This window comes from Dermacentor silvarum, chromosome 1, assembly GCF_013339745.2.
Source record: "Dermacentor silvarum isolate Dsil-2018 chromosome 1, BIME_Dsil_1.4, whole genome shotgun sequence".
NCBI lineage: Eukaryota > Metazoa > Arthropoda > Arachnida > Ixodida > Ixodidae > Dermacentor > Dermacentor silvarum.
Window position 1 is genome coordinate 150,291,062 of NC_051154.1, and position 13,755 is coordinate 150,304,816.

Here is a 13,755-nt window from a genome sequence, read left to right on the forward strand (position 1 = left end):
TCCTTATGGTACACCAGGCTGAGTGTAAGCCTCAGAGATGAGAGAGTGTCGGTTCCATAACACCTATTGTGCATTCATTCATTCATTCATTCATTCATTCATTCATTCATTCATTCGTTCATTTTGATTAATTAATTGGTTATTTATAATGACTCTCACTGTTGCTATGTTAATGGGTTTCTTCCCTTAACACCTCTTAATGTGAAGAAGTCAGCTGTGACTTCATTTTTTTAAGTGTGAGAGGAAGAGACCTTAAAGGGACACTAAAGAGAAAAATAAAGTGAGTTGTACAGCCAATCCCGGATACATGAAACTCGAAGGGGATCACAAAGTAGTTTGATATATAAAATGAGCCTATCTGAAGCTTATCTGAAACCTCTGCATGTCTCGGACAGTTTCTCGAGATGGTGAAAAGCTTGAATTTGCCGATTTGTTTCACCAAGGTGTGAAACGCACAAAAGCTTGCCTTTGTTTGTTTGTTTGTTTTGCATGTGTATGCTGCAAATTGCTCACACTGCGGAGTGATTTGATACACTGATTGCGACACTAACCCGAAAAAAAGCCTGCACCGCCCAGACACAAGACCATGGTGTACTTCGCGTGCATCGAAGGGCTTGTTGCAAGTTTTAATTCCGAATAAGGTAGAAATAGACGCAGTGCAGAAGCAAACCAGCCTGTATGGATATGCACCGTGCAGTCATTAGAGCACTTGTACTGCGAATTGTGCATGAACATGCCCAGCCCAAGGAGGTTATATACTTAAACTTCTGGAGTGAAGGTGGCTCTCATAAAGTGATGCCGGTCGCCGCCATCTTGCTAGAGGCAAAAAGCCCAAGCTGGCATAGCCACTGTAGCACAGTGTGGAGGGCATTCGTCGTACTTATTGATTGTACGAAGTCGGAACAGTGTTTAACTTATTGTGGCATGCTCTCAGAGGGCATTACAATATCTTAGTAGGTCACAGCTACACCACTCACACGAAGTAGACGCCCCTGGTATAACGTTCCGGCTGTAACATAAGCTCTCGTCGTTTGCTCACGACCGGATGTTGTGCATACGTTTGCTTCAGTTGGGAATGGTTAGGAAAGTGCTCGTACGTACACGTATGAAATTTACTCGTCAAATAGTTGAATTTATTATGCAGGGTGATCATTTCTAAGTTTTACAGAATTTCTAAAAATATCCTGTTCCTTCTAGATAACATAATTCTTGTCCTTGAGCTGGATCATTCAATGAGGCAGACCTTACTAGCACAAGAAATTGAAACACATATTCAACTAATTAACCATAATTCACTAATTACCTTCTTAATGAACTGCTTTATGGTACATGTTGCACTTTACGAATTGTAACTGGTGAGTTTACAAGACGTATCCACTTGAAATGAATTTCCAGGACGACACCAGTTTTGAGACATTATTTCTCCAAGTGTGGGACGAAATACATGGGCGTTCCAATTACTTTTGTGCTTCAATACATACAAGAGCGTTTTGTTAAAGTGAAACAATGCATTTTTACGGTGACATTGATGGCACATATCTTCAAAACTGGTGTCATTCAAGAAATTCATTTTAATTGGATATGCCTTGCAAAATCACTGGCTACAAATTGTAAATTGCATTATATGCTGTAAAGTATTTAATTAGGAATTGGTAAATTAAAAAAAAAATATTTTAATGTGCATTTCAATTTCTTGTGCAAGTAACGTCCGCCTCTCTGAATAATCCAGCTCAAGGACTAAAATGATGTTATCTGCATTAGGCGATTTTAAAAAATTTCGTAAAACTTAAAAATGATCACCCAAGTGTTTCAGGATAATAAATGCATGACTTGCACTGCCTTCCTTGAAAAAACCAGCTTGGCATATTTGTAACAAAATGAAAGAGCTCTTAATAAAGCATTGCGAATAAAATAAGGTCTTCAATGGCGTGAGGAGGGCCTTTTTGGAATGCAGTAAGTAGATAAAGAATACAAAGTGCAGTTTCTCCACATGTCCACAGCCATGTAATAGCAGTTGCGAGAGATACAACAAACCAATAAATGGAGACGGTGGTCGCGCCGTATAGCCAGAAGCAGCTAGTGGGAAGTATCGTCAACCAGGGGGGTAATCAGTGGTGAATATTACACAGTCACATCACGCGAGAGACTGCTCGTAATTTAACACAGCGAAGAAGTGCAATTGGCGGAAGGTCCCAGTGGTTGCTTTTCTCGAAGCCTGTAGCAACAGCTGGTTGCAGAAATTTTTTTTCAAGAACCGCACACAATTGTGGATTGATATACATAGATAGAAGATATCATACAAGATATCATAGAAGATATCATATCATAACATAGAAGATATTTCATCTCGAGTTTTGATTGGGAAACTACAAATGCAACCGAATCTCACGCATATTACGTGGCCCGCCTATGCTGCAGACGCACTCTTTTTTTCCACTAGCAATATTGCTGCTGTGGCTTCACTCAGTCCCATAGACGGCTGCAGGGATTGCCACTCCAGAAGTTTACTATAACCTCCTTGGCCCAGCCCTATGTCCAATCATTTAAACAGCTGATCGTCATATGTTGGCAATGAGCCGACCAGGCAGACTGTTGTGTCGGGTTTCGGTTTTGGAACCGACTTCCTGTTGGAACCAGTCGTCCTCACTTCTTGTCTGACCTAAGTCTCCCCCGTCTCTTGCGTGACGCTCGGCGCTCCGACACATTATGGTTGCATCCTTCTCGACGCTTCCCCTCTGGCCGCTGCATCAGCAACTGCTGACACTACACGGATGCTTAGATTCTAAAGTGACTTTAAGCTTGCCGAACATCAAGTCCATTCTCACTTAAGTATACACTGTTAGCATGAATGAAACGCGTTTAACATGGACTATGGGCCCACAAATCACATAGCTATGATTGAGTCTAGCACGCCACTGCCACGGTGGTCTTTCCGCAAAGTGCAGATGTGTCGTGTGGTGGCTTTGCTCAATCCAAACTGTAACAAAAAAAAAGGGTCCAAGTTGGGGGTTGGGGTCAGATTCATTTCGGCCGCTTGTGGGAACCTAAAATGCCATTTGCGAAAAGCCCATGTCTACACTACAAATCCAGCGGTGCAGTCATCGACAGTTAGGCATTCCATGCCTGGAGCCACTCAGTGAAGTGTCATCCACACTTTCTTGTGGAACCTGCATTGGACTGGGAGGCCTTTCACATTCTTGAAGCAAAGTGCGATCTCTTGCCGATAACAAATGGCTGCCATTTTTACGAGTCATCTATATGTGCATTGAGCAAATGCGAGACACACACCCTGCTCCTTTTTTTCTCCGTGGCATGTACTACACTTCAGATTCAGTGTCTTGTTTGACAGCATCTGCAAAAAGAGTGCCATTTCGAATTTGCCTGCATCAAATATTTCTGACAGCATAAGGAGTGATTGCGTTCTCATTAGGAGAAGTGCACTTGCAGGGATGTAGTGCGACGCAGCATTCAATAGAATGTGGCGGTGAACGGAAGTTCGATTAACGTGTAGTATAACACCTTGCTTGTGCATGGGATTTCCAAGGGGATGTTGCAACTGTTCGATATAGACGATAATTAAATATATCCGAGTTAGTACGGGTATATCTGGGATCGACTGTTTGTAAATTAAGCTTCTACAATGCCAAAATAAAGCCACTTTTACGATGAGAAGAGGCTTGGTAAGCCAGAAAACATGCAAAAACGAAGGACAGGTGTCAGCGCCACCTTTAATTTAGTGCACTAGCTCGCTGTAATGTCATGAATTTTAATTGAGCCAAGAAAATTCCTTATCAGTAACTACGCTGTATTCAAAAGAAGCCAAAAACTGAACACAGCAATTTTCCAGCAGTTTTATAGTGCCACAACGGCCCAAATACTATATACATTGAAATCCATGAGATCACACTAATGTACCGGTGCTGGAGTTAGGTGTGAAATTATAAAGAATGAAAGTTTGGTGAAATGAAGTAATGAAAGCCTTACCATGAAATTAGTGAAAATAGAGTTTCGAAAAAATAATTTATCAGTTTAAACTGGTTTACTGTTTCTCTTTAGTGTCCCTTTAAAGGGCCCCTCACTGCCCCTAACTAAATAGCAAATTTTATTTATATAATGGAAGTTCTAAAACTCTGCCTAGAGATAGCTTTACCTAAAAAATTTTTCAATTCGGTTTATGATTGGAGGAGATAGAAGAAATTGAAAGCCCTGTTAACATACCACCAGGAGACGAGTCCGACTGCCAACAGACGCTCTCTAAATTAAAAAATTAAAACCTGGGGTTCTACATGCCAAAACCATGATATGATTATGAGGCACGCCATAGTGGGGTGACTCCAGGTTAACATTGACCCCCTGGGGTTTTTTAACGTGCACATAATGCATGGTGCACGGGTGTTTTTGCATTTCGCCCCCATCAAAATGCGGCCGCATTTCGATGGAGGTGAAATTCGGCCTCGAGTGGCGTCTGCAAGTGACGTTCCTCTCCCTCCCTCTCCCATACCGGAGCCAAGGGTTCACGTGACGAGCTGTGTCTCCTTTTTGTTTTCTCTTGCTTTATTGCTGTGCGGCCCATTTCTGGTGGCGACATTGTGCGTTCCACATTGGACGATTTACTGAAGTAACATGTCATGGCGAGTGACATTGCTAGAACTGCATTTTACGTCACAGCGTTTGTGCGTGTTACGACTCCCTGGCTCGGAGCGGCCCTTTCTCGAGAGGGACGATGCATGACATTTAGTTTGAAATTTCAGCTGTTTTCACGGTAAGCAGCAGTGTAATACTCTGCAGACACGATTGTCAGCGTGTGCAGTATGCGCTGTGTTTATCCATTTAAAATGGCCAAACCTGGTGAAGAGCCCTTCAATGCATAGACCTCTGTAACTTCACTGAGATTTGCACATAAAGGCCTGTAAACAACTCAACATCTTGGGTGGTCGGTCGCAAAAAACTTGAATGTTCTTATTGCAGATTTTGTTTGGCACAACAACGACATTAGCATGCTCATGCACATACCAAAAGTGGATATAGCACTATGGGTGGTCAGCTGTATTGTCGCACCAACATGAGACTGCACAAGAGAGCATAAATGTGGAGCTAGCTTATGTGACAGACAGTGTTGTTATCTACATTTGGAAGTTGTTACTTTTCCTGGCCAAGGTCAAAAGAAAGAATTCCTTCCATTAAATTTTCGCCATTCATGCAGTGCCAGTGCCACAAGAGCACCTGAAGCACCAGAACTGCAATAGTTTTGCGTGCAGTTCATCATGTGTCGGCATGGAAAATTTAACAAATACAGCAACAGACACTTGAAGAATATGTACATGTGCTCGCACACAGACACACACACACAGACACACACACACACACACATGCACGCACGCACGCATGCATACACACACAGTCAGACAACAGACAGACAGACCATGATTCATCCAGAGATCTAACAACTTAGTAAGTGGCAGTCTATATACATACCCTGGCAAAATCGAAATGGGGCTCATAATGGCCACCTATTCCATAGTTGACCACCTGAAGCTCCTCAGCAGTATCTGCAGTCAGCCCAGTGATGTCTTCTATTCTTCGGGTGACACGGGCTATCACACCATGCTCTTCATTTTTCAGCCAGGCACTCTTGCTAATACGGTAGCTGGCAGTTTCCAGCTCTCCAGACTTGTAGTTCTGCACTGTCGCCCTCCTCAGCTGCAATAGTTCAGGTGGGAACTTAGCACAAAGATTGTGTAGTTTTAATGGAACACACATGGTACTGTTCTGCCTAGCTAATGCCCACATGGCATTTAATTAACAGTGAATGTTATTTGAAATGCATCACCAGTAGAGAGTGTTGACAAAGTAGCCTACACCCAAAGACCACAACATGCTAGTGATCTCTACAAAGTGGAATTAGTCAAGCTGTAATCATTTTACCAAGAGGTACTATACATGAATACATGAATATTTACTGCTGGTAATTAGTTTCACACTTGAACTCATTAAAATGATGTGAAGCTGTCTGACAAATGTATGCAATGAATAGACAACAGGAAAGATCTGTAAGCAGCTTACCCGTGGTTGTGCAAGTGTCTTGATGACATTCATTTCATGCTCAGACAAAACGTTATGGTAAACAACAATTCGTGGCTTCGGGAACATCACTTCTTCTTTGGCTGGCTGTAGCAACAGATATGGCCGGTTGTTCGTACGGTACTGGCATGTCAGCTCCCGGTCATGGTATAATGGCTGCAATGGCCCATTATTGAGGGTTACAGGTAAAAAATTCAAGACATATGCAGGTCACATTCTTGAAAGTCAATGCAAAGCCACCTTCATTATGTATGCCCTTTAAGTTGTCTACACTAGTGAAGAAAAAAATTAAGAAGGGCAGTCAGTTATGGTCTGTTTACAGATGTCAGAGTGGTCATCCCTTGAGTGGATGGCCTGTCTCAAGCTTATCTAGAAGACATTAATTTACTATGACTGCTTTAGTTACCCAACCAACTATTGTAACAACTTTTCAATTAAGGTTCAGTGATTATGATGATAATAATAATAAAATAAAGAAATGCAGTTTCATATCTTAAAGCTATGCCTTGGCTGGATGGGCTACTAGAAATCGGAGGTCTTCAGGTTAATTTAGACCACCTGAGGTCTAGTGTTAAAATTATTGCTAAAACTTTGTTTTCCAAACAGTCTCTTACTTCTCTTTTACTTGAGAGAAAGATGGCTAGACTGCTAGGTTACCTTATTAATAAAACAGTACTGGATGTCACCATTTATTGTAATCTATTATAAATGTATATTAATGAACACCTCCGCATTACGCGTGCGTAATGCGGAGGTTGCGGGTTCGACTCCCGCCGGCGACAAGTTATCTTTTCGTCCACTTTCATTTCCCTTTTCTTCATTATTTTCTACATTCCAATTTCAACTACACTTAATTTCCCGATGCTTTCCTTGGCTTTGTTGTCTGTTGGCTTTATGTGGTTATGACTAATAAAATCGAGCCCCTCGGTTCCCATTCTTCAAATGTACATTAACTGCTACTAAATAATTTTAACAAAGAGGAATGACACAGTGAAACAAATATGTATCAGCAACTGTATTACTGTTCTCCTTATTCTTTGTCCTTGTCTTATTAGTCATGCCACACCAACTAGCCCAGCACTACATTTAAAAAGCCTTTTATCATTTGCTCAGCAGGCAAAGGCTGCTCACCAGCAGAGAAAAAGAACGCTGAGCTGCCATAATAGCATTTAGTACCTGAAAAGTGGTGCTGATGGCATTGGTATGATGCCATGGATCCCTTATGGTATTTACTATTTTCACAAATGCAGAAAAAAAAAGTGCCTGTACAAATTTCATTTTAATTCTCTAGTGCAATGTAATCATTTTAATATAACAAGCAGTTAAATAGCCTTAAATGGGCAGGTTTAAATAGCCTTAAAAACCTATGCAGGAGTAGAATCAGGGTGGCACTAACACTTTCACTTTCAGATATATAGGTTTCAATCACATAGGTTTCAATCACCTATATGACATTCTAGAAGCACAATCTGCCAACAAGCAAAGCTTACCATTTATTTTTCTGTAACTTTTTAACATAGCTTTATACATTACTAATTATTATGCTTCAAAAGTGCACTTCATATGATGGTAAGGAAAACTTCAACTTAGCATCAGATACTGGATGTCACCATTTATTGTAATCTATTATAAATGTATATTAACTGCTACTAAATTATTTTAACAAAGAGGAATGACATAGTGAAACAAATATGTATCAGCAACTGTATTACAGTGTAGACCACTTATAACGTAAGTCGCCGGAGTTGCGAATATCCGCACTATAAGCGGTACCGCACTATAACCAAAGCAACAATTTTCAGGCCCGCACATATGCAAAACATGTGCACCGAGCCGCCACGCGTATGCGACAGTCGAGGAATACGGCTAGAACGTTTGCATTCAATTTACAGTCGAATCTCGTGAATTCGAACCAAATCACGCGGCGGTGCCTCCGACAGGCATTGCTCCGGCACCGCAACAGGGTAAAAGCTCAGGAGAGACCCCTCAATGTCGCGTGCGAACAAAAAAAAAAAAAAAAAGAAAGAAAGAAAAAAAAATGCGGCGGAAATTTCACCCTCTCTCAAATGGCAAGGTCGCCGACTCTGCGTTGCGCCGGAGCATGCGTGTACGTGCCGACGTCTCAGCCACGCTAACGTAGCCACGCATAGAAAATGGCAGTGAACCCTTCTTTCTCCTTTATGCTTCCTCTACTTTCTAGCATAGTCCCTCAAAGCTATTAAGGGACTATGTTTCTAGTCACGTGTTGACCTTGCACGCTGCGGCTACGGCGCAGAGGGAAGCAGCGGCGCTGTCCCAGGCCAGCCAACGAAACTGCCCACGCCGGCAAACACCCGCTTCCCGATAACGACAGAAAACGAAACTTCGGGAAGCTGGCGCCGAGCCGGCTGGAGCGGCGGCGCCTGCACGGCGGCGGGCGTGCACGGTGACAGTCGAAAGTGCGGGAGCTACGAGGGAGGGCGAGGGGAACCACCGAAGCGGCAGAGTTGCCGAGGCGAAATCCGCTTCCCTGCCGCCCTTCTCCCTCACATTCCACGGTCTCCACGTGCGCCCTTCGCCATGCTGTGCCGGCGCCGCCCGCTCCCTGAAGTTTCGTTTACTGCCGTTATTGTGAAGCGAGCGTTGGATGGCGTTGGCAGTTTCGCAGCCCTCGCTCACTATGCGCGCCGTGATATTTCACGACTCGCACTCAAGATTCTGGTTTCAGCCTCACTGGCTGTTCCTTCGCACCACGTGCCCTTCTCCTCCACTTCGTCTCTCTTTCTTCCTCGAGCACTCCTTGGGGCGCCCCGCCCGTTTGAGGGAAGCGTTCGCCGTCTCCGCTGACTTCCGTACTCCCAGGCAGCCACACTGTAACCGGTATTTCATGTCCCGCAACTGCACTATAAGCGATACGTGTATACATGGAGTGCTATGGGAAAATTAATCGGAGTCTGAAAAGACCGCACTATATCCGGTCCTGCACTATAAGCGGTTACGTTATAAGCGGTCTATACTGTACTGTATCCCAGACCGAAAATCTTGTCTGCTAAATACATATTAAACAAACAAATATACTGCAGAGATATTTCACAACCGCTAACGATTTTTGGGCTACCAATAAAACTACACTTTGATGGCTCACATTGAGCATGATGACTTACTGGAAACTTTTCTCCTCGGCAAAGCCTTTCATAGATGCCACGTTCAGAGTCAGCATCTGGAAGTGGTGACCTCTTCTTCAAAGTAATGCTATCATCTTCAGAGACATCACCGTCATCTCCTCGTTTGTACTGCTCCCGTTTTGCCAAAGTATCCTCATAGTACCGCTTGTTCCCCGGAGCACGAGGATGGTCCGGAACTGTTTAAAGTTACAATAGAACTTCCTAAGACACTCAAAATGATGCTCATTTCCTTCACTGTTAGAATAACATCCTTTACAACATTTCACCAAGTAAATTTTATCAGGAAAAAATCAGGAAATCAGGGCAATCAGTGACAGCAGGATTTAACCCTTTAAGACGCGATGTACACAATTGTGTACACCAAGAAAGTGCACCAACAGCAAAAGCATTCATGAAAGTAATGGTATATAAAATGTGTCACACGCATCTTGAAACTATTCTCATTGCATTCGTGTTGCACGTTTGAATACCAGGCTCAAAATGTTTTAGTAAAACGAGAGGGAACGTAGACAGTTGTGTATACTTGGTCGGTACGAGTATGGCGTTGTATGTAGTGGGTTCACTCCTTTCATGGTTTTTCACAGTGTGTTGCACCAGGCATAATTTTCAAGTGCTTGGATAGGTGCTTTTCAAGCCTGCTAGACATGAAATAGTTGATGTTCTCATGTGCAATGTTCCGTAGTGAATTTTTGCGTGGAGTCCATATTCTGTAAACTTGAAAAAAACTCGCCAAAGAATTGAAAATTCTTAATCTATTCTGCGGCTGTATGCTTTTTATGATTTTGAATATGCAAGAAATGTGGTGAAAGTAAGTTTTCAATCAACAGAATTCATTGGCGTGTGAAAGGGTTAAGCCAGCTATGAACACAGGGCAAAATATGTGCTTTTTGGCCTAGTGTCTTTTCACTGCTCGTTGCATGTCTATCATATCACTGAGCATACTAGACAACTTCCAACTTCAGCACGGGTGTCTAGAGCCTTTGTTTATTTTATTGAAAATATACAGTCAAACCCCATTTCATTGAACGGAATTGCGCCCAACACGAAAATACTTACAATATGTCTAATATTCATTGTAAGCATACACATCAATATATGCAGTTAAACCTCAATAGTATAACAAAATATTTTTTTTACAAGTTCTTGTCCATAAAACACCATGCATTTAGAACCTCAATATAATGATGTGCATTTATATATGATTTCAATATAACGAAATTTCACTGCCACACACCCCTCAAATCACGCATTGCGTGACCAAGAGAAACCGCCAATGTGGAGCAGCGTCATGTTCCGTATAAAGTCCAAGTGAATTATGATCCTATACATTTAAAAACTTTGGCCAGGAAGCGCACTGTGCCTTTTGAGAAGCGCCACCATTGTTAAACAATTTCTTTTTGTGGTCGCATCGCTGTGCCACTGTGTGTTGTCTCTACGGCAGTGCACATGCTCCTCTCGTTGCTTGCGGCACTCAGACTCGTTGCGCATACTCTCTCTCATTGCTCGTGGGGCTCATACTGCATGTTCTTCCTCTCTCGTTGCTCGTGGCACTCGTGCAGCATTAGCTCTCTCTAGTTGTACACGGAGCTCAGTAGCGTTGCGCGTGCTCTTTCTCTCATAGCTCGTTGTGCTTGCACTGCATGTGCTGTCTCGCTGCTCGTAGCCCTCACACTGCACATGCTCTCTCTCTCGTTGCTAGTGGTGCTTGCGCTGTGTGGGCTCTCTCTCTCATTGCTCATGGCGCTCGTGCTGTGCGTGCCCGCTTTTTCATTGCTCGCAGCGCACGCGCGGCGCGTGCTCTCTCGTTACTCGTTGCACTAATGGCAATACGAGAAATGGCAATATGTACACTACAATGCTGTTTTTCAGAAACTGTCTAACGCAGAAAACCTTTTTCGTTGCGGGAACACCAAGAAAGGCAAGAATCTGCTGTGCCTGTCATTTTAAGGCGTCAAATAAAATGTGAACGCAAGACACAATTAAAAACGCTAAGTATGCTTTTTACATCAGCAACAAGATCTGCAATGTCAATTGATTTGATTGATTAATGGGTTTTAATGGTGCAAGGGCCAGTTCTTGCCAAAGGGTGCTAAACACATGTTGGAATAGAGTTGACAATTGTGGATGATGTCAAGGATGTAACATGGCTGTAAGGAGGCCTAAGATCAGTGGCTGCATAAATGCATTATATATCTATATATATATAGATATATATACCAAAAACATGACAATGACAAATGGGGTGTGCTATGACCACGAAATATTTGTTGCGAAGTGATCATAAAAATGTAGGAATACGCAAGCAGCACTAATGCCACACCCAGGCCCGTAAGTGCAAGGGCAAAGTTATGTGTATTCCAATGGGCGAGAACGTTTGGTAATTTGAGCGCGAAAGAATTTGCGACAGTTAATTCGAACAGGACCGCGCACCGACAATGCTCTCAGCAGCCCGCCAAATCACGTGGAGGTGCCTCCGACTGGCAATGCTCCGACACCGCCATAAAGCAAAAGCTTAGGAGAGACCCCTCAACGCCGTGCGGAGAAATAAAAAAAGAAAGAAAAAAGTACTGTGGCGAAAATTTCTCAAATGGCAAGGTTGCCGTTTCAACGTCGCGCCAGAACAGGCGTGTACGCGCCGACGTCTCAGTCAACACAGTGGCTGTGGCGCAGAGGGAAGCAACGCGGAGGCCCAGTCCGGCCAACGAAACTGCCCACGCCGGCCAATGCTCGCTTCAAGGGCAAAAAACGAAACTTAGGGGAGCGGGTTAAGCTGGCGCCGGGCCGGCGGCGCGCACGGAGAGTCGAAGGTCAGGGAGCTATGAGGGAGTTGAGAGGGAGGGCGAGGGGAGTCACCAAAGCGACGGGGTTGCCGAGGCCAAATGCGCTTCCCTGCCGCCCTCACTCCCTCAGCTTCGACGCGGTCTCCGTGCACGTGCGTCGCGGTGCCAGCGCGGCCCGCTCTCTGAAGTTTCGTTCACTGCCGTTATCGGGATGCGAGAGAGAGAGAGAGAGATTGCGGTTGTGAAGAGGAAGAGGCGCTATCGGGATGCGAGCGTTTGCCGGCGTGGGCAGTTCCATGGCCCTTGCTTGTTATATGCTTGTGCGCCGCGATATTTCACGACTCGCGTCGTTCGTACGTAGCGCTATGGTGCACAAATACGTCAAAAATAAGTCCTTCTTTGCGACCAAATTTTCGGGCCCCTTCGAATTCGAATTATCAAGATTCGACTGTATTTTCTGCTGGTGCGTCACACCCTTGGACAGGAACAACTCCTTTTGCGCACATTGCAGACCCTTGTCCGCATTTTCGTTGTCTTTCACGCGAAAGAAGCTTTGTAAGGCTTCCAGGCTAGCAAGGGCTTCGGCCAAGGTAGCCGGTGGGCGCAAGCCTTCGTTCTCGCCGCTGTATTCAGGCGCCTCGTCCTCCACCACCTCCGCCACCACCTCCGCTACGATCTCGGCGAGTCGTAGCACACCACGTCGTGCGCGCAGCGTCCACCTGTTTTCGCCGCTTAGTAGTTCGCGTTAAAGCGAGGGGCGAGGTAGCGCAAAGGTCAATTCGCTCGCCGCTGCTGCCGCACTTCGTTACTTCGGGCAAACGAGCAATGCAGAGAAGCCGCGCGGCGGCTGTCTGCCACTTAGCGCTTCACAAGCACATGAGAGCGGCCTTTTTGCACACCTGAATAATAATTTTTCGCTGCAGAACGTATCATATGACCGCAGTTTGCCGCGATGCTGAACGTCGCTGCCGAATATTCGTATTTTCCGGGAACGTATTAACCGGAACGTATAAACACATTCCTCTATGGGGTTATGTTTATTTTTCGTGATTGCGAATGTAGGAGCCGGGAAATTGTATTAAGCGGGAACGTATCAGCGAGGTTCTACTGTAGTATAGCCAAAGAACGCCAGGTCAGTGTTAATCAGTTGGCAATCGAGCGATGAATTATAATAGGTAGATGTGATGTGGCTTCAAAGGGGCTTAAAAACAGTTGCTGTAAACTGCGTAAAATATATAATGTAGTAAAATAATGCCATTGAGTTGCGGGGTGTAATATGAACAAAAAACATGTACTTTGAAAAGATGATATAATAAGAATAAATGACAGTAGCACTACTGCCTCATCAGGGCCCTTGTAGTCAAGGGCCTGGAGACACGTGCTATACTAGATGTAACTAATGCAGCATCCTCTAGTAAGAGGCTGTACTACGTAAATTTTGGACTGATAATGTGCAGTGTAAGAATGTCATGTAAAAAATTTAAAACAAATTTGGTGTCGAATAATGGGTTTGTGCCAAGGAACTGTGCTGGGTGTAATGGGATAAGCTGCCGATATGCTAAAGGAAAGTGATTTTTCCTCTTGATTTCTGCTTCCCGACACTCCACAAAGGAGTGGATGATGGTCAGCCTTTCACCACATTTACCACATGTAGGAGGTTCATCATCAGTGAGCAAGAAGTTGTGTGTACCATATGTGTGCCCTTTTCTTAGACGACAGAACAAGACATC

At 44.1% G+C, this 13,755-nt stretch overlaps 2 protein-coding genes across 8 annotated transcripts in view; one reads left to right on the forward strand and one right to left on the reverse strand.

Moving 5' to 3' along the window:
* The window catches only part of LOC119436225 (ras GTPase-activating protein raskol-like), a 379,883-nt gene extending 368,233 nt beyond the window's left edge, over nucleotides 1-11,650 (forward strand). The window contains exon 24 of the transcript XR_007463548.1: nucleotides 11,585-11,650. The gene's annotated coding sequence lies outside the window, so the exon portion shown is untranslated. The remainder of the gene's footprint in view (nucleotides 1-11,584) is intronic.
* LOC119436231 (prolyl 4-hydroxylase subunit alpha-1) overlaps nucleotides 1-13,755 on the reverse strand; it is a 404,330-nt gene that overhangs the window by 349,293 nt on the left and 41,282 nt on the right. For all 7 annotated transcript variants that reach the window (XR_007463565.1, XM_037703025.2, XM_037703023.2 and 4 more), the window contains exons 7-9: nucleotides 9,225-9,421; nucleotides 6,064-6,237; nucleotides 5,476-5,700 (exon numbers count right to left, since the gene is read on the reverse strand). Coding sequence is in view for 6 of the 7 variants with exons in the window: in XM_037703025.2 (XP_037558953.1) it covers nucleotides 5,476-5,700; nucleotides 6,064-6,237; nucleotides 9,225-9,421 (596 nt within the window). In the remaining variant the exon portion in view is untranslated. The remainder of the gene's footprint in view (nucleotides 1-5,475; nucleotides 5,701-6,063; nucleotides 6,238-9,224; nucleotides 9,422-13,755) is intronic.